This window comes from Schistocerca americana, chromosome 6 (genome assembly GCF_021461395.2).
Source record: "Schistocerca americana isolate TAMUIC-IGC-003095 chromosome 6, iqSchAmer2.1, whole genome shotgun sequence".
In the NCBI taxonomy this organism is placed as follows: Eukaryota; Metazoa; Arthropoda; class Insecta; order Orthoptera; family Acrididae; genus Schistocerca; species Schistocerca americana.
Genome location: NC_060124.1, coordinates 493,714,959 through 493,738,525, shown reverse-complemented (window position 1 = coordinate 493,738,525; position 23,567 = coordinate 493,714,959). Strand labels below are relative to the sequence as shown.

Genomic DNA, 23,567 nt, shown 5'->3' with positions numbered 1-23,567 from the left:
GGTCTACAGTACGCTGAAACAGTTGTGTACTGGTGCACCACCTTCTAAGCAGGAATTCCTGGAAGTATCATTTACATCTACTGTCATTCAGCTTTCTAGTTTTATCTATCAGGAGGAAGCTGTACCGTGTGTGATTCCAGAAATCCTCACGGATTGTTTTAATAGAGTCACTGAATGTCATGTCATCTCCTATACCATCTTGTTAAATAATTTTTAAATCTATATTGTCTTGTTTGAATGCTGTAATAAGACTTGTGTTATCCCTTTCCAACTGCTTTTGAATGCTGGAAAATGTTTTACTCAAATAAAAGACAGCAGCTTTCATGTAATAGCTAAAACATAAATATTTGTGTATGAGTTCCGGGGTTTCCACTATGATGTCATCAAATACGAATACACTATTTAATTTCACTGTCAGGTGGTGGAATACCACTGATTTTACTGAATGTCCGGTAACTTACCTCATCAGTGCCATGAAAAATTTCCTGCAATAGTTGATATTTGGGTTGAAATAGGACTTCTGAAAACATATATGAATTATCGAAGCAAATCCCCTCAGAATGTGCTAACTGCGACAGAACACAATAGATCTCCCTATAATCAGAGGAGCTGACTATCAAAGCATGTTTCTTTTTATTATCAGGGACTAATGAATAATTTTATATGGAAATAAATAACACACATATAGCTCTTAAACTATTTTATTTATGAACATTTACATATTATCGGGTATATTAACAAACTTAAATAATAGTTCTGTGCCTACATACGACAAAACTGCTTCACGTATTTCCACCTTCATCGAAGCACAGCATGCATTGTAGAGTTGAGCTATGGTTTCTTCCGATGGGAGGAGAGTTTGGCGAACAAATTCCAGCAGACTACTACAAATGTCTCATAGAATCAGAGGACATATAACTGCCACCTTAGCTGACACTCAGAATCATGCTGCACTGCATAGCTGGTGTACATTAATTGTTAAAATTCTTCTCCTATAGATGTATGCCCTCTCTGTTGCTGAATATTTTAACTGTTCCAGGGAAGTCATCTTCAGAGATCTTATGATTACCCAGTATCACCGACAGAGAGTTCAAATGATTCAAATGGCTCTGAGCACTATGGGACTTAACTTCTCAGGTCATCAGTCCCCTAGGACTTAGAACTACTTAAACCTAACTAACCTAAGGACAGCACACACATCCATGCCCGAGGCAGGATTCGAACCTGCGACCGTAGCGGTTGCGCGGTTCGAGACTGTAGCGCCTAGAACCACTCGGCCATCCCGGCCGGCCCGACAGAGAGTGAACTTTTCTGTGAAACTAGGCTCATATCTGCCTTGACACACCACATAGTAGGCATCTCTAATTCACAGATAATATTACTTTGATATCACTAAACCGAGGGTTTTAGAATACCGCCAGTGGGTAAAGCTACCGATCTCGTATCATACCAATACTAACATACTTATCCATTGATGTTTAAACTCTAGGTTAGATTCGATTAAAAACTTTATTTCCAAGTCAGATGGCTCCTGCTGCAATGGCTTTATTTCACCGGCAAGGCAAAGAAAGAAGAGAATTTAGTTTAATCATGCTTGTTTTTTCGTTGACATGGTTATTATTAGCCATCCGCACTAATACTTACGCTACCTTGTGGCAGGGAATGTTGATACATGTTTCAGCATCTTTACAATTTGATGGTTCTCTCATGAGTAGGCTAATTATTTTTCGATCACTGTAAATTTATACTATCACGACTTTTATTTTTTTTTAAGTATCATCTTTGGAATTTTTAACATGTTGCAGCTCCGTCAAAACTGTGGTAAATTAATATGTCAAAAATCTGCCTCAGTTGCGAAATGTTACTGGTCTTTAACCAGGTTTCAGCTAGAGTAATCTAGCCTTCTCAAGAAGCATAAAATAAACTAATACATACTAGAATAAGACACAGTCAAACATAAAAAGCTAAAGTACCGTGGTACCATGTCAAGCTACGATACTTACAAGCGAACCTCCCCATCGCACCCCCCTCAGATTTAGTTATAAGTTGCACAGTGGATAGGCTTTGAAAAACTGAACACAGATCAATCAAGAAAACAGGAAGAAGTTGTGTGGAACTACGAAAAAATAAGCAAAATATACAAACTGATTAGCCCATGCACAAGATATGCAACATTAAGGAGTAAGAAAGCGCAGGCCGCGTGGTTAGCGTGAGCAGCTGTGGAACCAAAGGTCCTTGGTTCAAGCCTGCCCTCTAGTGAAAAATTTTAATTTTTTATTCTCAGACAATTATTATCTGTCCGTCCGTTACGTTTTCATCACTTTTTTGGGAGTGATTATCACATCCACAAGAAATCCTAAATCGGAGAAGGTAGAAGAATCTTTTTACCCATTCGCCATTCGACAACATATTCCTGTCATGTGACGCACATGCCGTCACCAGTGTCGTATAGAATATATCAGACGTGTTTTCCTGTGGAGGAATCGGTTGACCTATGACCTTGCGACAAATGTTTTCGGTTCCCATTGGAGAAGCACGTCCTTTCGTCTACTAATCGCACGGTTTTGCGGTGCGGTCGCAAAACAGTCACTAAACTGATTACAGTGAACAGAGACGTCAATGAACGAACGGACAGATCATAACTTTGCGAAAATAAATAAAGTTATCGCTTGAGGAAAGACTTGAATCAAGGACCTATTGTTCCGCAGCTGCTCACGCTAACCACGGGACCACGGCGTTCCTGGCCTCAGACTATCCTGAATGTTGCCTATCTTGCGCATGGGCTACTCAGTTTGTATATTTTGCTTATTTTTTTCATAGTTCCACACAACTTCTTCCAGTTTTCTCGATTGATCAGTGTTCCGTTTTTCAAGGCCTATCCACTGTGCCAGCTTATAACTAAATCTGACGGGGGTGCGATGGGGAGTTCCCTTGTTAGCTGAGAAACAGTCCCGGCCCCACTTCGTGGAAAGCAGTCGGTTAGCCGCGGACGCCACATTGGAACTGACTCAGTTTATTTTATGCTTCTGAAGAAGGCTAGATTACTCTAGCTGAAACCTGGGTAAAGGCCACTAACATTTGGCAACTGAGCCAGATTTTGGACGCAGTTTATCACAGTTGCTGACAGGGCTGCAACACGTAAAAAATTCTCAAACAGAAGAATACGTCGTAAATGTTTCCGATTCCTCTAATTGGAACTCCATTTTCCAGCGTCCAGCAGCTCCTCTCACTACCACCAGATGACAAAAGGACAAGATGTAAGCCGGCCGCGGTGGTCTCGCGGTTCTAGGCGCGCAGTCCGGAACCGCGCGACTGCTACGGTCGCAGGTTCGAATCCTGCCTCGGGCATGGATGTGTGTGATGTCCTTAGGTTAGTTAGGTTTAACTAGTTCTAAGTTCTAGGGGACTGATGTCCTAAGATGTTAAGTCCCATAGTGCTCAGAGCCATTTGAACCAATTTGAACAAGATGTAACTCAGATAGGAACAGTGAACCACAAATAAATAGTGACAACTGGATAAATAAACGTATAGCAACCAGAGAACCAAAAGCTAGGAACCTAACAGGTGTTGAAGTGACTTTACCGAAAGTTGGAAAAATTTTCTTTCGTTGAGTCAAGCAGTTAAAACGGTGAGATGGGGCTGTGTATCCTGCGACCATCTGGCGCCCCCTGTGCGGCAGACGCCTTCTACGACCTCTTCCCGCTGCTAGCGAGCGCAGCGAGGTCCACAGGAGGCGCCGGTGAAGGCCGGCGGGACTCTGGTAAACACTGTGCAGGCAGGGCCACACGTGCCCACCACTTAGCAGCCCTCGCCAATTAGCACGCGCTCGCTGCGTGGCTTTTGCTGCAGAAATGGCCGTCGCAGTGTGTACACACTGCTCGCTGCAGGCAAGCCTCTCGCCTTGTGAGATTTTACTCTGCGGCAGAAGCTCCACTCAGGTACAGTGGCGGTCGTTTCCAGCGTCCCACTTACCAGCCTATTCGTCTCCGTAATGAAGATAGTACGGTATTGTTGCACTTACAAGGAGACCACTTGGCAATCGAATTTTTGTATTTTTACTATACAGAACGAATATTAATAAAACCGACGAACTGCATGGACGGATTCCTGACTGGGAACGCAGGAAAAAAGGTTCAATGACATGTGCCCAGAAATGCTTCATCGCCACGATAGCCGGCGCTGACGAATGGAAGTTCCTCTGCCGAAGAGCCGTTTGTTTCTTGTGTGTTGCAGGCTGTGTGATTGCGAAATGTACTGTAAGCAGCAGGATGGTCGGGTATTCATGTCAGGAACAAGCCCAGATGGTGTTTGTGTCGGCCAGCAAATACAAACCTTCGAGAAGCAGCATGGCTAAACCGAAACAATTACCGTCACACACACCAATCACATCACACAATATTTCAAGCTCTTTGTGACACTCGAACGTGCATAGAGGTGGCGGACTCTGCGTACACCAGATTTGGAGAACCAGTTCTTGCATGACAATAGTACAATCTTCATGCGAATGGCCCGCATGCATGGTGTAACCCAAAGTACGATTATATGTATCCTGCATGAGAACTGCTGTTATACCTATCACCTACAACGAGTGGAAGGATTATCATCAGCCACTTTCTCTCTGCGGGAAAAATTTTGTCGATTGTTTCCTTTCCAGATCACCACAGTTGTGGGATTTCTGTCATCAGTCCTCCTTTCCGACGAAGCAGCCTTTACCAGAACTGGCAGCATCAAGCTGCGTAATTGTCTTCTGTGGGCTACAGACGATCCTCAGGGAATGGTTGAGGCGTCTCCTCAGCATCGATTCAGCATCGATGTGTGGGCAAAGACTCTTGGCGACCATTTACTTGGAACAGTTATTATTCCACAACGCCTTGACGATGGAACATAATTGCTTATCTTGCGGAATACTCTGCCTTTGACCATGCAAGAGTTGTTTCTGTATGATGGAGCATCACACCATTTCCGCATAATGCTTTTTTTTTCAACCTTATGTACTTTCACCTTCGCGTGAATGTTTGTAAGAAATGCACTTTTGTTCAAAAATTTGTATCGGCCACAAATCGAACGCATGGCCCCTACGTGGCAGGCGAGCATTCTACCACACAGCCATGCTGGTACTCGGAAATGTCGACCTTACTTAGACAGGAGTGGGTAATTGTTGCAGCTTGGGGGCGCTTTATGGAAGCACAGGCTGATGGGGGCCGCACCTTTTAAAAAGTTTGCATTCTTTAGTTAACTCTGTATTTCAGAAAACGTCGATTCTTCATTGTACACAAGACATTCATCACTTACCTTACTTTTTTTCTAAGGATGATGGTTTCACTAAAGTTGGACATTTGTATTCTTAGCGTTAGCATTGGAAACAAACCAGATTAACCGGAAAAGCGGCGCGCATCGCACTGTATGCGCAAATCTGCTTCTCTACAGTTTTTCCCTCTACAGCTCCTTCTAGTACCATGGAAGTCATTCCCTCATGTCTTAACAGATGTCCTATCATCCTGTCCCTTCTTCTATCGGTGTTTTCCACATATCCCTTTCCTCCCCGATCCTGCGAAGAGCCTCCTCATTTCTTACCTTATCAGTCCATCTAATTTTCAACATTCTTCTATATCACCACCCAGTTTTCCCACAGTCTATGTCTCACAACCATACAATGATGTGCTCCAAAACGTACATTCTCCGAAATTTCTCCCTCAACTTAAGGCCTTTGTTTGATATTAGTCGACTTCTCTTGGCCAGGAATGCCCAGTTTGCAAGTGATAGTCTGCTTTTTACATCCTCCTCGTTCCATCTGACATGACTTATTTGCTGCCTAGGTACCAGAATTCCTTAATTTCAACTACTTCGTGAGCATCAGTCCTAATGTTGAGTTTCTCCTTGTTCTTATGTTTGCTACTTCTCATTACTTTGGTCTTTCTTCCACTTGCTCTCCGTCCATAGTCTGTATTCATTAGATTGTTCATTCCATTCAGCAGATCCTACGATTCTTCTTCACTTTCACTGAGAATAGCAGAGTCTTCAGCGAATATTATCATTAATGTCCTTTTATCTTGAGCCGGCCGCCGTGGCAGAACGGTTCTAGGCGCTTCAGTCTGGAACTGCGAGACCGCTACGGTCGTAGGTTCGAATCCTGCGTCGGACATGGATGTGTGTGATGTCCTTAGGTTAGTTAGGTTTAAGTAGGTCTAAGTCTAAGGGACTGATGACCTCAGATGTTGTCCCATAGTGCTTCGAGCCATTTGAACAATTTGGTTTGCCTACACACATTGCCCGACATGAATTCCATCGAATGCTCAACTTTTAGAAGAAGAAGTGGCAGCTAATTTTCATGAGTGTAAAAGTTGTCTAGTTGTGAATGTTCAGATGAGTCTAAAATCAGCAAAGAAACTCTCGAAACTATAATCAGCGCAACTCATGACGAAATGCGTGCTAGGTACGTGGATATACTAGGAATCAGTTCCTGTTACATTTAAACACGTCAGTTATAATTTATTTCTGGTCTAAGAGGAATTTTGAGAGTAGGATTGTGCCTTTGCTACTAATAGCGGCACATGTTGATCTGAGAACTTTATTATTATTCGTTGAAATTAATATGAAACGGAATACACCTTTAAATACATTTTCCAGTTAGCGCCGACACTGAAGTTCCAGAGCAGCCCCAAGCTCTTTCTCGGCTTATCTGACGCCACACATCTGTCACTACAGTCCAGCCGCTTGGAGTGCTATCGTCACTGCAGGTGTCAAAGGGTTGTATTATTTTGGCCCACACAGTTTCGGTACTCTTAGACAGAATGTTCCTGGTACCGGCGATTCCCGTTTCATTTGATTCTAGGATTGAAGTTATTAGTATCGGAAGAAGAAATTCGGATAACCGCACAAGTGCAATAATTACATTTTATTTAGTTATATTTGGTTAGTCACACGTCATTAATTTCTAAACTCAGAAACACTGTGCCTGTTTGACCCCCTAAAAAGTCACCAGAAGTTGCTAAAATGGTTTTCCCCTCTAAAATCAGAATTTTGTCAGATAAAAGTTCATAAAATTGGCTAGAACAGCAACCCTGTCTCACGTGCGCGCAGCCCCGTCAGACAGTTTTTAGTCTCGTGGTGGGCAGTGGCCACAAAATTTTAACGAAGTGGTGTGCTCCACGGCTGCTTATGTTTCCCGACAGACAAATTTATACATGCTTCACTAGGGAATTTCCTGTATTTTACAGTGTCTCTATAGTTCGATGCAATGTTCCTTAGCACATGCAAGCATGTCCGACAGACAGATTTATATGTGAGACCTTAACTTTTCCCGGCGAATTGAATGTTCATATAACTCACGGGTTTTCTGCCGGATGACGTCGTCGACCTTCCTTGATGTGTTGGTCAGAAGGAAGATTGATGGTACGTAGGGACATTCTGTTTATAGGAAGCCTACTCACACTGAATTGTATCTGCGAGCTGATAGTTGTCACCATCCAGCTCAGCGCGAAGGAGTACTTCGTACCTTGGTTCACAGGGCCCACATTATCTCAGACCCTGAAAGTTTGGCAGCTGACTACCACATCTCGAAGTCACCTTTCGTCAGAATAGTTATAATGAGAGGCAGATCAAACGTGCGTTGCGCTATCGGCCTTGTGTGCAACGGGTGAGTAACGATAGCAACGAAGTGGCACCTAAGTCTACGGCCTTTTTGTCTTACGCAGGCAGCATTTCCAACAGGATTGGCCGTACTTTGCGGTAATATGATGTGAAATGTGTTTTTCGACCATCTTCTAAAATTAAGGCCCTGTTGGCGTCCGTAAAGGTTGATCTTGGTTTGCGTAAGGCTGGCGTCTATCGTATTACTTGCAGCTTGCAGTTATGGCACGTCATACATTGGTCAGACAATCAGGACTGTGGAAGACCGGTGTTTTGAACATAAGCGTCACACACGCTTACATCAGCCGAGAAAATCCGCTATTTCAGAACATTGCCTTGACACCGGTCATCCTATAGAATACAACAACACGGAGACACTATTGGGATAGTGTTATTAAGGAAGCTGTTGGAATCAAACTATCAGACAACCTTATAAACAGAGATGGTGGATTTTGTTTAAATGCTGCTTGGAATCCGGCGCTGTTTCTCATCAAAAAACAAAGGGGCAGATTTAGTGCTACCTCACCTGTTGATTAATAGTCACTATCGATATTTCTGATGTTGGTTCTCTTTGATTGTGTGTTGACTCTACGGTTACTTGTTCTGTGTGTGGTATCTTCCTTGTTTCTCCTCTGTGAACCGAGGTATTAAATTCCCTTGCACCTTGCTTCTTCCTTGCAGTTGGGCCTTGAGAACAGCAGGGTGTGCTCCTGTCGAAATATCGGCGGTGGTCGACGACGTCTCCCGGCAGCAAACCGGTGAGTTATCTGAATATTTATATGTGCTTTACTAGGCCAATGTATGAATTTTACAGTGTCTCTGTATTTCGATAGAATGTTCCTTTGCACATGCACGCACGTCCGAAGGAACATTGCATCGAACTACAGACACACTATAAAATACAGACACTGCCCTACTGTCAAAGCAGGGTAGTCTCAAGAGCAAAACAATATCTGTCCCTGTGCGGGAATCGCCCGGTTTGTATGTGAGAACTATGGGGCGGTGAAGTTCGAATCGGTCCTGGAGGGACGGTAAGGATAGCCGAGATGGTTAAGGAGACGCTCGCGTAAAGCGGGAAATCTAAAGAACAAAAAAGCACTACGGCAGTTCATTTCCTGATGCAAACATCAGAGGTTATTAATGATACGTAGCAACAATACTGATACTCGGATCTGTAGTTTAAAATTAAGGCAAAAATTTGTAGTTCATCAGAAAGGACAAAGCAACAACGAATTGTTTGACCAGTTCCATTAAATGATCCATGTAAATGATCGAAACTCGTAGCAACTTCAACTGATGGTGTAACTGTACAAATGCGTCTTTCATAAACTAGTGAATGGTGATTGGTGAATGGATATTTCACTTTACTCAGTATCGTATATGTACTCTTACTGAGTCCGATACTCATCTGAGACTTCGCCCAGACTGGCTTCAGCTTACGGAATAATTCGAAGTAGCCGACTTGAGCCCAACTGAACCAGCAGCTACGACCACAATAAGAAAACAGCTGTCTCAACATGCGCATCGCCAGGTTGGCGAGGAGAGGATATTCAGTGTGACAAGGCACAGGTGCCCTCACGCTGCTGGACTTCCCGACCAAGTAATCACGGGTGAGAAGACTTAGCATTACTATATTTGTTTTTGGATAAAAGAATCCGTCGCCGAATCTGACTTACTTCTGTATGAAAGGCCGGTTCGATTTTCTTTCTGTGCCTTTTCCACTTGTCGCCGTTGACGCAGAGCAGCCCTTCTCCCATGAACGTGCGTAAGAACTGTGCGGCGTGCGGATCGCGTACTTGCGGTTTGCTGGTCACCTGCACCTTCTGCACGTCTTCCGGCTGTGTCAGCACGATCAGCAGCTTCGGGCCCAAGTACAACCTGCAACACGGTGTTCTGCAAATAAGGAATCAAAGTGAATTGGCGAACTGTAATGCATCGTTGTCGACCATACCCAGCAGACACAAATAACAACTTGGAAATGTTAATTACCACTAGTAACCTGATTGCTAGTGTTCCTCTAACCCGCAGATTTGCACAGGATAACAGAAGACTAGTAGACAACATATCTATACGTGAACAGTTCATCAAATGGTTCAAATGGCTCTGAGCACTATGGGACTCAACTTCTGAGGTCATTAGTCCCCTAGAACTTAGAATTAGTTAAACCTAACTAACCTAAGGACGTCACAAACATCCATGCCCGAGGCAGGATTCGAACCTGCGACCGTAGCGGTCTTGCGGTTCCAGACTGCAGCGCCTTTAACCGCACGGCCACTTCGGCCGGCAACAGTTCATCAACGATGTAAATAATTTACGTAAAAAGAAAACCACTGGACCAGTTAAATTGTTTTTCATGCACAGCATGTCGCAGGTGTAAAATGTATTTCCATTTTCAGGAGCTAATTGGATCCAAGTTCTTGTTACAGGTATTATGCGTCTTTCATTATGGAAAATTTGACACACACGCAGAAATCCACACACTTTGTTTCTTAACGTAAGATCATAACCTGGGTCAAAGAGTTTGCGACAGATTTGCTTGCCAGAGAGTTTTGGTACCGTCACAGCTGTTCTGTTTTTGTGGATATTCTTCTTCTTTCGTTTCACCCTCTTTGGGGTACGCTGGATCAATCATTTCTTTGTGCATTGTTCTTTTCTTAGGGTCCAGTATTTCTTCATTCTTTCTGATCTTCTTTTCGTCTCTTCTTTCGAGATGAAGGGTTTGGACTTTTGTGTAGATTTGTCTTGGAACCTTATGTTTTCATCGTTAGTAATTAATTTTGCTGTTCGATCAATAAGTGAATTTTCTGAAATCTTTAATTCTACTAGGTCCTTCTCAGTTTCTTTAAACCAGTTGCGTTTCATTTTGCGGTTACGGAAAAAGTCAAAGATTTGGAATTTCTTCTGAGAAGATGACCATAAAAATTTATTCTCCTTTTTCGCGTAGTATCTGAAAGTTTTTCAATTTTCTTGTAGAGAGTCTCATTTCTGATGCATATAATCTTATTGTCTTGAAATTTTGGCCCTATGATTTTTCTTAAAATTTTTCTTTACTTTAGCTCAAGTTTCTCCATTTGGCCTTTGAAATTCATGTTTAGTGTTTCTGCTGCATACAGTGCTTCTGGCTTAATCACTGCCTTGTAATGTGTAATTTTGGACCCCTATGAAAGGGATTTTTTGTTTTATGTATTTTTTTGTTAGTTGGAAGGCCAATTCAAGTTTATTTTTTCTGGATTCCTTTGCTTTGCTTTCCCCAGCATTCCAACTAATCGATTCTCCGAGATATTTGAATTCTTTTACTATTTCAATCTTCTGTTCCTGAACTTTGAGGCAGTTACATGAGTGCTTGATGTTTATCGATGTCTTAGTTTTTTCAAAGGAGATGTGAACACCTATTTTAGCTGCTTGTTTCTTTAGTTCAAGGATTTGCTCCCGTGCTTAGTCCATTGTTTCAGCAAGCAAGGCCATATCATCTGTGGATATCATTTGTGGATATTATTGTTATTATTATTATTAGTAGTAGTAGTGGTGGTGGTGGTGGTGGTGGTGGTGTTAGTAACTGTTATTGTTACAATAATCTGTTAGTTACACATGACTGAACCACAAACATTAACAGAAACTGAGAACGTTATGTAATATTTTCAATATCGGTTGTTTCTGGTCAGATGTAAGAGAGCACCTTAAAGCGCTAATCTCGTCAGGTTACGATACATAAATAAATAATTTACATTAAACTGTCATTTACTATGGACAATAATGGCTATTTAAATTAGCAATTTTGCTTTGCATTCTGTTTCTGTACTGCGTTGTGACAGATGCTGAGACGAATGTTTAACGGAATGAAAATATTTATGGACTCACCGTAGTTATTATACGCAAGGGAAACATTCGAAGAAATTAGTCGATACATTATGTAGCTTCTCATTGAAGTTTTTTTCTACCGATTCCTTTTGGTGTACAAAAATTTCTGTCCTCCATTTATCCATTGCATGTGATACCTGTAAGCGATGGTGTCGATGGTACATCTTAAGATCTTCTCTTGGCACAGATTCAAGCTTTAGAAAAACGTCGATTATGATAAACGAAACGCAAAAGATTCACTTTAAGTCAACTACAGAAAAAGAAAAAAGACTCACCATAACTGAATTGTCCGAAATGGAGGGAAATCAGTAGATGTGATGTACATGTACAGAGAAACAATGTCAGAAAAATTGCATGATTTGTTCAGGAAAAAGAACTAGACAAATTGAGCAAGCCAATAGCGCCTCGTTTCATCTCTGGGCCTTATGCAAGCCGTTATTCGGCTTTGCATTGACTGACGAAGTTGCCGGATGTCCTCGTGACAAATATTGTGCCGCATTCTAGATCATCAGAATCCAGAGATGGTTGGAAGGCCCCGCCCATAATGCTCCAGACGTTCTCTAGTTGATGGAGAGAGATCCGCCGTCCTTGCTGGCCAAGATTTGGCAAACACGAAGACAAGCAGAAGAAACTGTCGATAATGCGAGCAGGCATTATCTCGCTGAACTGTAAGACCAGGATGACATGCCAAGAAGGGTAACAAAGTGAGGCGTACGATATCGTTGAGGTACTTCTGTGCTGTAAGAGTGCAGCACATGGCACGAATGGGCTCCTGCTACGAAATGAAATATCACTCCAGACTATCAGCCCCTGTTGTCGGATCTTATGGCGGGCGACAATACCACTGTTGTCTGGGCGTCTCGTGACACGTCTTCAGCCTGGAATCTCGAATGCCTTCATTGACTACTCCCTGTTAGAACAGAACGTCGACCAGCAGTGAAGACGTATCCGCAGAGGCGCAGACAGCAGTGGGACACCGACCTGTCTGTCACCCGCCATACGGCGGCACTACATCCAGGAGTGATGGCCTCGGGCGCAATTTCGTTTCGTACCAGGAACCCTTTGGTTGTCACCTGCTGCACATTTACAACACATTGGTACGTCGAGGATATTCTACGCCCCGTTTTGTTGTCCTTCATGGCAAGCCATCCTAGGCTTACATTTCAGCAAGATAATGCACGCCCGCACATGGCAGGAGTTTCTACTCCACGTCTTCGTGCTTTGCAAAACTACCTTGACCAGGAATGTCTCCGGATCTCTCCCCAATTGAGTGTTTGGAGCATTACGGTCAGGACTCTTCAACCATCACTCGATTTTAAAGATCTAATGCGCCAATTGCACGGAATTTAGTAAGATTTCCGTCAGGAGAACATTCAGACACACCATTAACCAATGCCAAATCGAATAACTACCTCCACAAGGGCCAGAGTTTGCCCAATGCGTCACTGTCTTGCTCAATTTGTGAAACTTTTTCTCCTGATTAAATCATCGAAATGTTCTGAAATTTTAATCATCTGTTTGTCTGTACAAGCACACCACATCTACCGATTTCCGTCCCATTCGGATAAATCGTTCGTGGTGCATCCTTTTTTTTATTTTGTCTCAGAGTGTGCAAATGATTCCCTAGACGTGAATAGCCCCTTTCATAATTTCTCCGTCGCATGAGGACCGTTGTGGTGGGATGCTCATTTTGTCTACACAGTCGTTGGGAGGGAATTCCTGCGCGGCATCCATCTGTGCATCGTGGAAACTTTGATCTGTGTATTACCGTATTTTAACTGTTTGCACTTCTTTATTTTCTGAGGCAGAAGTTGGGGAAAACTTCAACAGTTGGCTAACGGAGGGTGGGAAACCGTCTAAAAATCACCCCTCTACCTGGCCGGTGAACCACACCAAAGGTTGTTAATCGATTCGAACCTGGCTCACCTCGCATTCTCGCTATCCGGAGCGCTGACCATCAAGCTATACAAGGAGGTCAACCAAGATAAACGAGTAGCAGTAGTTAACAACTAGTTGAAAAGACTCGTTTCACTTGGTAATTGCTTTCATTTGTTTTCTAAATTGGAAAAAAATGTGCAATTAATGCTCTCATTTGTGAACCGAACTTATTTAAAATGTAGTCTTATAAACCACATTCGGTGTTTCGTTTTCTGATGAGAAGACTAATACGTTTTCTTGGTGCACAACATATCAACAAGCTACGCATAGTTGCTCTTGCTAGTAATTCGATCCTTTCATGTTCATTTCGCAGCACTGAAATATTTGCCTTTATAATTTACCAGTAGTTGTGTCGCCAAAACACACGGAACTTTTACTTTTCTGATGTTGTTGATCATCTGGAACCCTGCAACGGGGCAATTATTATGTTTACTGTCCACGTGATACACTGAACGCTTGACTACGTCACGGTATGTTTTTGCGGGGCCTGTAACTGGACAATTTATTTGCATTATTGCCCATGAAACGAATTTATCGGATGAAACTATATGGACCCAGAGACTTCTCCGAGTCCCAAACATCTGAATAGACAAAAGACATGGCCACGAGTGGCCTACCGGAACCATCCGACCGCCGTGTTATCCTGCGAGGAGGATGCGGATAGGAGGGACGTGGGGTCAGCACACCGCTCTCCCGGTCGTTATGATGGTATTCTTGACCGAAGCCGCTACTATTCGGTCGAGTAGCTCCTCAATTGGCATCACGAGGCTGAGCGCACCCCGAAAAATGGTAACAGCGCATGGCGGCAGGATTGTCACCCATCCAAGTGCCGGCCACGCCCAACAGCGCTTAACTTCGGTGGTCTCATGGGAACCGGTGTATCCACTGCGGCAAGGCAGTTGCCCAAAAGACATGGTGCACCTCCAAATAACGTGTCAGGCCACCTTTTCCATGGCGTAGAGAAGCAGCTGGACGTGGCATGGACTCAACAAGTCGCTGGAAGTCCTCTGCGAAAATACTGAGCCATGCTGCCTCTACAGTCGTCAATAATTGCGAAACAGTTCCCAGTAAAGGATTTTGTGTACAAACTGACCTCTCGATTATGGTCCATAAATGGAGCGATCCGAGCGGCCAAATCATTCATTCGAATTGTTCAGAATGTTTTTCAAACCAACTGTGAACAGTTGTTGCCTGGTGACGTGTTTGGGAACACGAATTACATTAATAGCTGCAATCGGTTTCCAAGTAACCTAACATAATCATTTCCAGTCAACGGTCGGTTCAGCTGGACCAGAGGACCCAGTCCATTCCATTTAAAAATAGATCACACTATCGTGGAACCACCACCAGGTTCCACAGTCCCTTGTTGACAATTGCGTCCATGGCTTTAGGGGTCTAATCCCACTATCAGCTCTTACCAACTGAAATCGGGACTAATCTGACCAGATTGCACTTACCAGTCGTATAGGGTCCAAACGATATGGTCACCAGATCAGAAGAGGCACTGCAGGCGACATCGTGATGTTAGCAAAGTCTCTGGTCTCGGTCGTTTACTGCGACAGTACATTGACGCCACTTTTCACTGCACTGTCCTAAACGATACTTCCATTGTACATCTCACATTGATTTCTGCGATTATTTCACGTAGTGTTGCATATCTGTTAGTAAGGACAACTCTACGCAAACGCCGCTGCTATCGGTGTCTGATGTTTAGGAAGAGAGTTTTTTGAGATTGCTCATCGCTTTTTTCCCCGAAACCTCTTTAATGCTAAGGAATGCGGCATTAATACACTTCTCACGCAAAACCCTGTACGAAGTGCACTTTGACTACCAGTGACTCAGCACCACAGACAACTGGGTTTAACCCAGAGAAACTTGGATGTTGGGCGGTATGCGAAGTAGAGTGATTGCCTCACGTGGTTTCATCCCACAGTGGACGACACCGTAGCAGAAGTTGGATATAACTTCAGCTAAATGGCTGATGGAAAATGACCACCAGCATATGAGGGTCACTCCAAAAGAAATGCACACTATTTTTGTAAAAATACAGCTTTCATTCAGCATGTGTGATAGTTTTACAGCGTGTAGATACATCCTTCCCGCTTGTTTTCAAACTCAGTTCAACTTGTTCCCGTGAGTGGTGCCGTCACAGCATGTCTTCAAGATGGTTGCTACACTTGACATTCGTCAGAAGTAACGTGGTGTCATAGAATTCCTGTGCTAGAAAACGAGACAGTGGGAAAGATCCACAGGAGGTTGAAAAAGGTGTATGGAGATGCTGCTGTCGATCGAATACAGTTAGTCGGTGGGCAAGCAGGTTACGTGATGAAAGCAGGCACGCCAATATTGAGGACTGTCCTCGCAATGTGCACAGAGTTATCGACTTTGTGACTGCTGACAGACGCATCACAGTGAACGAATTGTCACGCTACGCTGGGATAGGGGAAGGAAGTGTTTGCAGAATACTGAAAGTGATGGCGTTAAAAAAGGTTTTTGCCAGGTAGTTTCCCAGGATGTTGACAGTGGCTCACAAAGAAACAAGAAAAACGGAATGTCGCGAATTTTGGAAAAGTACGAGAATAGTAGAGCTGAATTTCTTGGAAGAATTGTGACAGGTGATGAAACATGGCTCCACATTTTTCACCAGAGACGAAGAGGCAATCAATGGAGTGCCATCATGCAAATTCACCCAAGGAAAAAAATTCAAAACCACACCTTCTGCTGGAAAAGTTATGGCTACGGTGTCTTTAAATTCCGAAGGACTCTTGCTTGTGGACATCATGTCAAGTGGAACCACCATAAATTCTGATGCATATGTGACGACACTGAAGAAACTTCAGCTCGACTGAGTCGTGTTCGACCACATCGGCAAAAGCAGGATGTTTTGCTGTTGCACTACAAAGCATGGCCACATGTCAGTCAAAAAACCATGGAAGCGATCACAAAACTCGGATAGACAACACTGAAACACCCACCTTACAGTCCTGACCTGGCTTCATGTGACTATCATCTCTTTGGGAAACTGAAAGACTCTCTTCGTGGAACAAGGTTTGAAGATTATGACACCCTTGTGCACACTGCCAAACAGTGGCTCCAACAGGTTGGTCCATAATTTTACTGTGAGGGTATACAGGCGCTGGTTCCAAGATGGCGTAAGGCAGTTGAGAGGGATGGAAATTATGTGGAGAAATGAAAATATTGTTCCTAAAGGCTGTATCTACACACTGTAAAACTTTCAAACATGTAGGATAAAAGATGGATTTTAAAAAATAGTGTGCATTTCTTTTGGAGTGACCCTCGTAGTATGGTCTCAACTGGTGCCCCATCAGTGGTTCCACGTGAGTCTCGAGTGTTCCTGAAGGCTTTGGAGAAAGTTATGTGGATTAAAGTCTTATTATCATAATATGGCGTGCATAATATTGAGAACAGGGGTTACCTCTCATTTTTCGCACCCCAGTGGAGAATGGCTATTGATAATTATGAAACAGTAACTGGAGAGTTAAATGCAAAGTCGTTGGAAAACGAAGAAAGACGATTAGGGTTTAAAGTCTAATGTACTAAAGCTGTTGGCGAAATGGTGATATGACTGTCATTTTCGAGATTTCGCAGATGACATCAATGTGCAGAATGGACAGTGCTAGTAAACAGTGAGAGAAATGCAATTTGTTTTTATGTCGAAATTTATATCTTGAAGCTAATAAGCAAAAAAATGAACCTTGTTGTTGATGTTGAAAAATTAAATGTAATGCTTTGTTACAATAAAATTTATATGTAGAATTTTTTGCCGTTCCTTCTGTAATACATATTTTATTTTGGAGCAGTCCTGCTAGATGCAGCAGTCAGTATGTAAACACAAACGGATGAGGAGCTGCCTTGAAATACAAAATTCTCTCACTGTGTTGTTGGTGTGCCTTGTAACTACGCTCTTTGACTTCAGTAGCAGACGCATTATCATTTACGTTAAATGTTAACAATGTTACAATGTGTGCCCACTTCGAATAATGCGACTATTGGTTCAGGAGAAAAGTGCAATATTTGACTCAAACATCTATCATGTTAGGAATATAGTTATACACTCAGTAAACTGGGAGAAACAAATAAATACATAACAATTCAGTTGTAAAGTCAACTGTATCATTCGGCGCAAAAAAAAGAAAACATGGTACCACTGTTTAACAACTGTAAATTCTCTGCACTCAGCTCCGAAAATCTCGATAGAGGAAACATCTGTTCAACTTGTAGCTGCACCTGTATCGCCTCTCCATAAGGCATAGTTACTTTCCTAGCCTTGATTACCGGAAACTTTTGATTTATAGACAGCATCGAAACGTCTGCGAGATGCTTCACATATATGGCTGCACTGCCAATGCTGTTGAGTTTGCATAAGGAACGACTCCTATATTAAAATACAAATTTTATTCTCTCACAGCAATGTTAGTACGTAACTGCATTTAAAATAAATAAAAACTGCGTAAGCTCAGATTTCGTCGTCATCCTCCGAGCAGCAGTACATCAAGCTCCGCGACTGTAGAATAATGGTGATAACGCAACTGCCAGCTTGAGCATATCACTAATCTACCCACGTGTGTGTGTCCTAACAGGTCTGATCCTGTAAAGAAAGTACGACGATGCGGTGATACAAAAGGAACCATCCTGCACTTGCGTAATTTCGGGAACTCGAATCACGCCAACAGCATTCTCCTTCCGTCAGCTTGTCTATGCGTTGTTTTGGTAACTCGAATCATGCCACTAGCGTTCTTCTTCCATCATCTTGCACCTATCACATATTCCATCTTCTCCACACGTCCTGCGACGAAGAAAGTACGACTGCACTATTCGATGGAAAGCAGCCTGCCCGCATATGTGTAATTTCTGGAACTCGATTCACCCCAGTAGCGCAGTGTTGGGAGCGCGGATTGTTCGGTATTGGCAGCTGCGCGCACATGAATAATTTTGGGGTACTCAGTCACGTCGGGGAACTCCACACGGCACGTGCATTCTCGCAACACAAGCGCTATTGGTTTGAGGCAGGCAGCTCTTGTCCGTTGGCGATCAGTCAGCCTTCAGCGCGTCCACACAAACCACATCGCGCCTGCCAGCGCAGGGCATCTCCTGCATAAACGCTTCTCATTAGTGTCGGAAAGTGTTCTGATTTCAAGACATTTTACAAGTTGCTAACGAGAAACGAATTATCTAGTCTCACCTGTGTGCTTTGGTAGTTAGCTTTTTGAATCTTTGTGCGTTAAGTTATTCTATTAGTCACAGTTCTTGCGTTTACGTCAGTGTCTACAGTAGAGTTCTGCAGTGGGTATCGATAGTCCTTGTAACGCCGGAAATGCATATCCTTCTATTTCCATCTATTGTACTATAAATTTTTTTCCTTATTTTGTTACCTGAAGATATGACGTTTCTGTTTCTTTATATATTGTAATTGTTTTACTATTTATATATATATATATATATATATATATATATATATATATATATATATATATATATATATTCAAGACAGAAAATTATTTGGGCAAAAAATTCATGACTGGGTAGTTGGTCAAGCTGAAAAACCAAAGAAAACTGGAACCGCATGGTCTGATGAAAGGAAAAGAGCTCATTCCGAGAGAATGAAAACAATTTGGGCAGAGAGAAAGTCTAAAAGAAAATAACTGAATGCCCCGTGATTGTACTTCGTGTGGTCCAGTAGGGCCCAAACGTGAATAATATATATATATATATATATATATATATATATATATATATATATATATGCATTTATGTCGATGTATAATTGGTTGTTTTGTAAATGTTATTTGTATTTTTACGCTGGATCTTGCCTAGGGAAAACTATGCTATCGAACAAATACATTGATAGGTCGTGTGGAGAACCAAAGTGTTTAGGATCTTTGGTAGTGGGAACTCTGCCGCGTGGAGCGCGGGCAGAGGGGGTCTGGCGGGAGTACTGCAGTGGAGCAGGTGTGTTGTATGACGCTCCCTCGAGTTGTCGCGCGTTCGGGGTTTGGCAGCATGTAATTGCGCTCGACTTGCTATGATAGTTTCTGACATGGTGTCGCGGACGGGAAGCATTAGCTGGCGCACATCAAGAGCCCGTTTCGCCTGGTGACAGTGTCGAGAAGAAGGCGCGCCAACATCCAGCTTCTGCAACAGCGACGGCCGACAATGAGTGACTGTCGCCACCTCCTCGATCGACGGCTTCAAACCTTCAATCAACCAACAAGGAAGACTGAAAGCAAGTAAAGTTTTAGAACTGTATGGCAGACCTCAGCTTTTAAAACTGTTCAAATCACAAAATTACAGCAACTTAGCATGAACGTTTGTTGCTCATTGTCCCAATTGCATTACCAAGCAGGGTCCCTTCCTTTTCCGGAATGAACCCGAGTGTCGTTGAAATTCATACGCCAGCATTAAAGTAATATTCCATTTCACTGCTTTAAATTCAAAGTTCAGTTAAAGTATTCATAGCTGGCTACAATATTTAGATTACACAAGCACAAATTAAGAGTGCGAGTTTTGTTACCATATTTTAGCTTACCTGTGACTGCAGCTCAGCTTGGTACGTACTAAATTTTACTATTGTTAATTGTTCAGAATCATTTAATTCAAGTTCAAAGTTAAATCTCTTATTTCTAAATTGCGTAGATTCAAGTAGCTTTTGAAATGATTGTTGAGGTAGTCCAAGACTAACCGTATTTTACTGAATTTCGATGTGCTTCAGAAAGAAAGCTCACTATTAACTTCAGTCACTAAATTAACTTTCGATTTTCCGGTTTTGTTACTTCTTTTGCTAAATTAAGCCAGAGTGTAGCGAAATTTGTTACTTCTGACAAACTTTCAGTTTTCACACTACACGTGTCAACCTTTAGTTGCCACGCTTCTAGTGCTAATTATATGTGTAATAACCTTTCTTTTTCAGTTACTATAGTAATTGTCCATAGGACTGGCGACCGTAATTTCCCCCAAATCTCAAATATCTAATTACCGCTAGTTAATTGTTGACGTAACGGCCGCACATTTACTTTCTTTATTAACTTTACCCTTTTTTTAAAATTAATTTCCACCAGTTTCATTTGCATTTTTCCTTTCATTTAGATGTAACCCTTTCCTCCCTCTTTACCGACAGATTAACTTCGGTGACGATTGCTTTTCCCAAATTTCCATTAGGTACACGCGGTTTAATTTTTCACTGTCATTAAGGTCGATAAGTGAGGGGTAGGTTACATCCTTTGTCTGTGTAGTGCAATTTTCCACAGTTTTTAGTATGGATACGGGCTGTGACTGCAGTGAGCTGAGTTGGCGATAACTTCACGCTCAGCTCTAGGCTCTGTGTAAGTATCCTGTCTGTATGTTGGCAGCGCTATAGACTGCGTTTATATCGCTGTCAGTGTTGTGCGCCCTCAGCAGGAGATTCTGTGGTTGGACGGACTAGTTGTTAGCGAGTGGATAGATGTCTACGGAAATGTTTTTCTTAGTGTAGACTCTGTATTGTAGGATATGCAATGCAAAGTGAGATGAAATTTCTTGTAAGAAAACATGCAAGGAAAGGTGTGATAATGGATGTATAGTTGATAATGTTTGGTTCAAAATAATGGTTCAAATGGCTCTGAGCATTATGGGACTCAACTTCTGAGGTCATTAGTCCCCTAGAACTTAGAACTACTTGAACCTAACTAACCTAAGGACATCACACACATCCATGCCCGAGGCAGGATTCGAACCTCCGACCGTAGCGGTCGCGCGGTTCCGGACTGAGCGCCTAGAACCGCTAGACCACCGCGGCCGGCTAATGTTTGGTAGTGGAATTACTGATAACTATATAATTTATGGAACTGGATGTCATATGAATAAGGTAAAATTTCCTAAATACATTTTTTGCTCTTCAACAAAATCTTTCTTTTGCTAACCATATGCCACCTAGTAGTTAGAGTATATAGTAGTTAGAACCTTTTTATTTAGCTGGCTGTAATTGTTGTAGTTCGTGTTATGTACATTTTCTATGAGGTAAGTGACTTATAAAAAAATGCGGTTTCCACTATCGGGAATCATGACTGAAATGAGTTTAGGCAATTAACAGAGTTGGGGGTAGTTTTATATTTTTTTAATTTCATATTTTTTGGATTTGTATCATTATTAGGTTTTATTGCAATTCAGGGCCATTCTTGTGAGTTAATGATTGGAAGTCATGTTGTAAATGTACAGCAGTCGGATTTCGTTGGGCTTGTATATTGTGGATATCAAATGAATAGGTTAAATTTTAGTTGCCTTTGTCAGGGAAAATTCTGTAGGTCAGTGTTTAAATATAAAAATAAGTAAAGAGATAGTTTCATGTGCTGGCTTCGAGTACACAGCTTGAAGCTGCAGTGGATAGGTATCAATGTTGTGGGCCGGCCGTGGGGAATCAATAGACGTGTACTCCCCCCCCATGACCGCTGATCGGCACGAGCCGGTGGCCAGCCCAGTAACTGCTCACCCGTGGTCTAGTAGGAGGTTGCCTCGTGGCATAGCAGGTTGCGAAAGACTTCCCATGGGCCCGAATATGGGGCCTCCCAGGTCAGTCTTACAAACAGGCTCCAGATGTCGTCTGTGGATGACACTGTCCCTCTCCTGGATGCAGTCACTTGCCCTTCTTCAGGGGAAGCCCCTCAGCCTGCAACATCCGGGAGTCACTGAGGGTGGGAATATTGATAGCTGGGACCTCCAATGTTGGGCGCATTGTGGGGCACCTTAGGGGTATGGCTGCCTAGGAGGGGAAGGAAGCCAGTGTGCAATCCATGTGCATACCTAGTAGAGTCATTCCAGAAGTAAAACGGGTCCTTCCGGATGCCATGAAGAGTACAGGTTGCAGCCAACTGTAGGTGATGGCTCAAGAGTGTCGCTTTGAAATGGAAGAGATTCTCTCTGTTGTCAAGCGGCTATCTGAAGCGGTAAAGGCTGCTAGTCTTGCTTCCGAGATTGATCTTACCATCTACATCTACATGTCTACTCTGCAATTCACATTTAAGTGTTTGGCAGAGGGTTCATCGAACCACAATCATACTATCTCTCTACCATTCCACTCCCGAACAGCGCGCGGAAAAACGAACATCTAAACCTTTCTGTTCGGGCTCTGATTTCTCTTATTTTATTTTGATGATCATTCCTACCTATGTAGGTTTGGTTCAACAAAATATTTTCGCATTCCGAAGAGAAAGTTGGTGACTGAAACTTCGTAAATAGATCTCGCCGCGACGAAAAACGTCTTTGCTTTAATGACTTCCATCCCAGCTCGCGTATCATATCTGCCACACTCTCTCCCCTATTACGTGATAATACAAAACGAGCTGCCCTTTTTTGCACCCTTTCGATGGCCTCCGTCAATCTCACCTGGTAAGGATCCCACACCGCGCAGCAATATTCTAACAGAGGACGAACGAGTGTAGTGTAAGCTGTTTCTTTAGTAGACTTGTTGCATCTTCTAAGTGTCCTGCCAATGAAACGCAACCTTTGGCTCGCCTTCCCCACAATATTATCTATGTGGTCTTTCCAACTGAAGTTGTTCGTAATTTTAACACGCAGGTACTTAGTTGAATTGACAGCCTTGAGAATTGTACTATTTATCGAGTAATCGAATTCCAACGGATTTCTTTTGGAACTCATGTGGATCACCTCACACTTTTCGTTACTTAGCGTCAACTGCCACCTGCCACACCATACAGCAATCTTTTCTAAATCGCTTTGCAACTGATACTGGTCTTCGGATGACCTTACTAGACGGTAAATTACAGCATCATCTGCGAACAACCTAAGAGAACTGATCAGATTGTCACCCAGGTCATTTATATAGATCAGTTGCAGCATAGTCGATAGGACCGATAGTGAAGCTTTGGTACAGAGCAGAATGTAGGGTCTGGATCAGAGGCTCACACGCTTCTGAGACCATGTAGGCTGCCGACTACTCGACTAGTGCCGTAGGGTGGTGGAGTTCCGGGTTCCGCAAAATAGGTCAGGAGTTCGTTACGCGCAGGAGGCGGCTATACATGTAGTGGGGCCTATGTGGCATGGACTGGGCGGTATTTTAGGTTAGAGGGTCTCTAGGAAACATAAAAAGGGCCTCAGTGTCAAAGGATGCAGGTTGACCACGGTGCCAGGT

General features: G+C 42.8%; 1 protein-coding gene across 1 annotated transcript in view; it reads right to left on the bottom strand.

Annotated features, from left to right (window-relative positions):
* Positions 1-23,567, bottom strand: part of LOC124620244 (cytochrome P450 4C1-like) — a 144,240-nt gene that overhangs the window by 108,053 nt on the left and 12,620 nt on the right. The window contains exon 2 of the mRNA XM_047146911.1: positions 9,307-9,508. Within this exon, the coding sequence (XP_047002867.1) occupies positions 9,307-9,508 (202 nt within the window). The remainder of the gene's footprint in view (positions 1-9,306; positions 9,509-23,567) is intronic.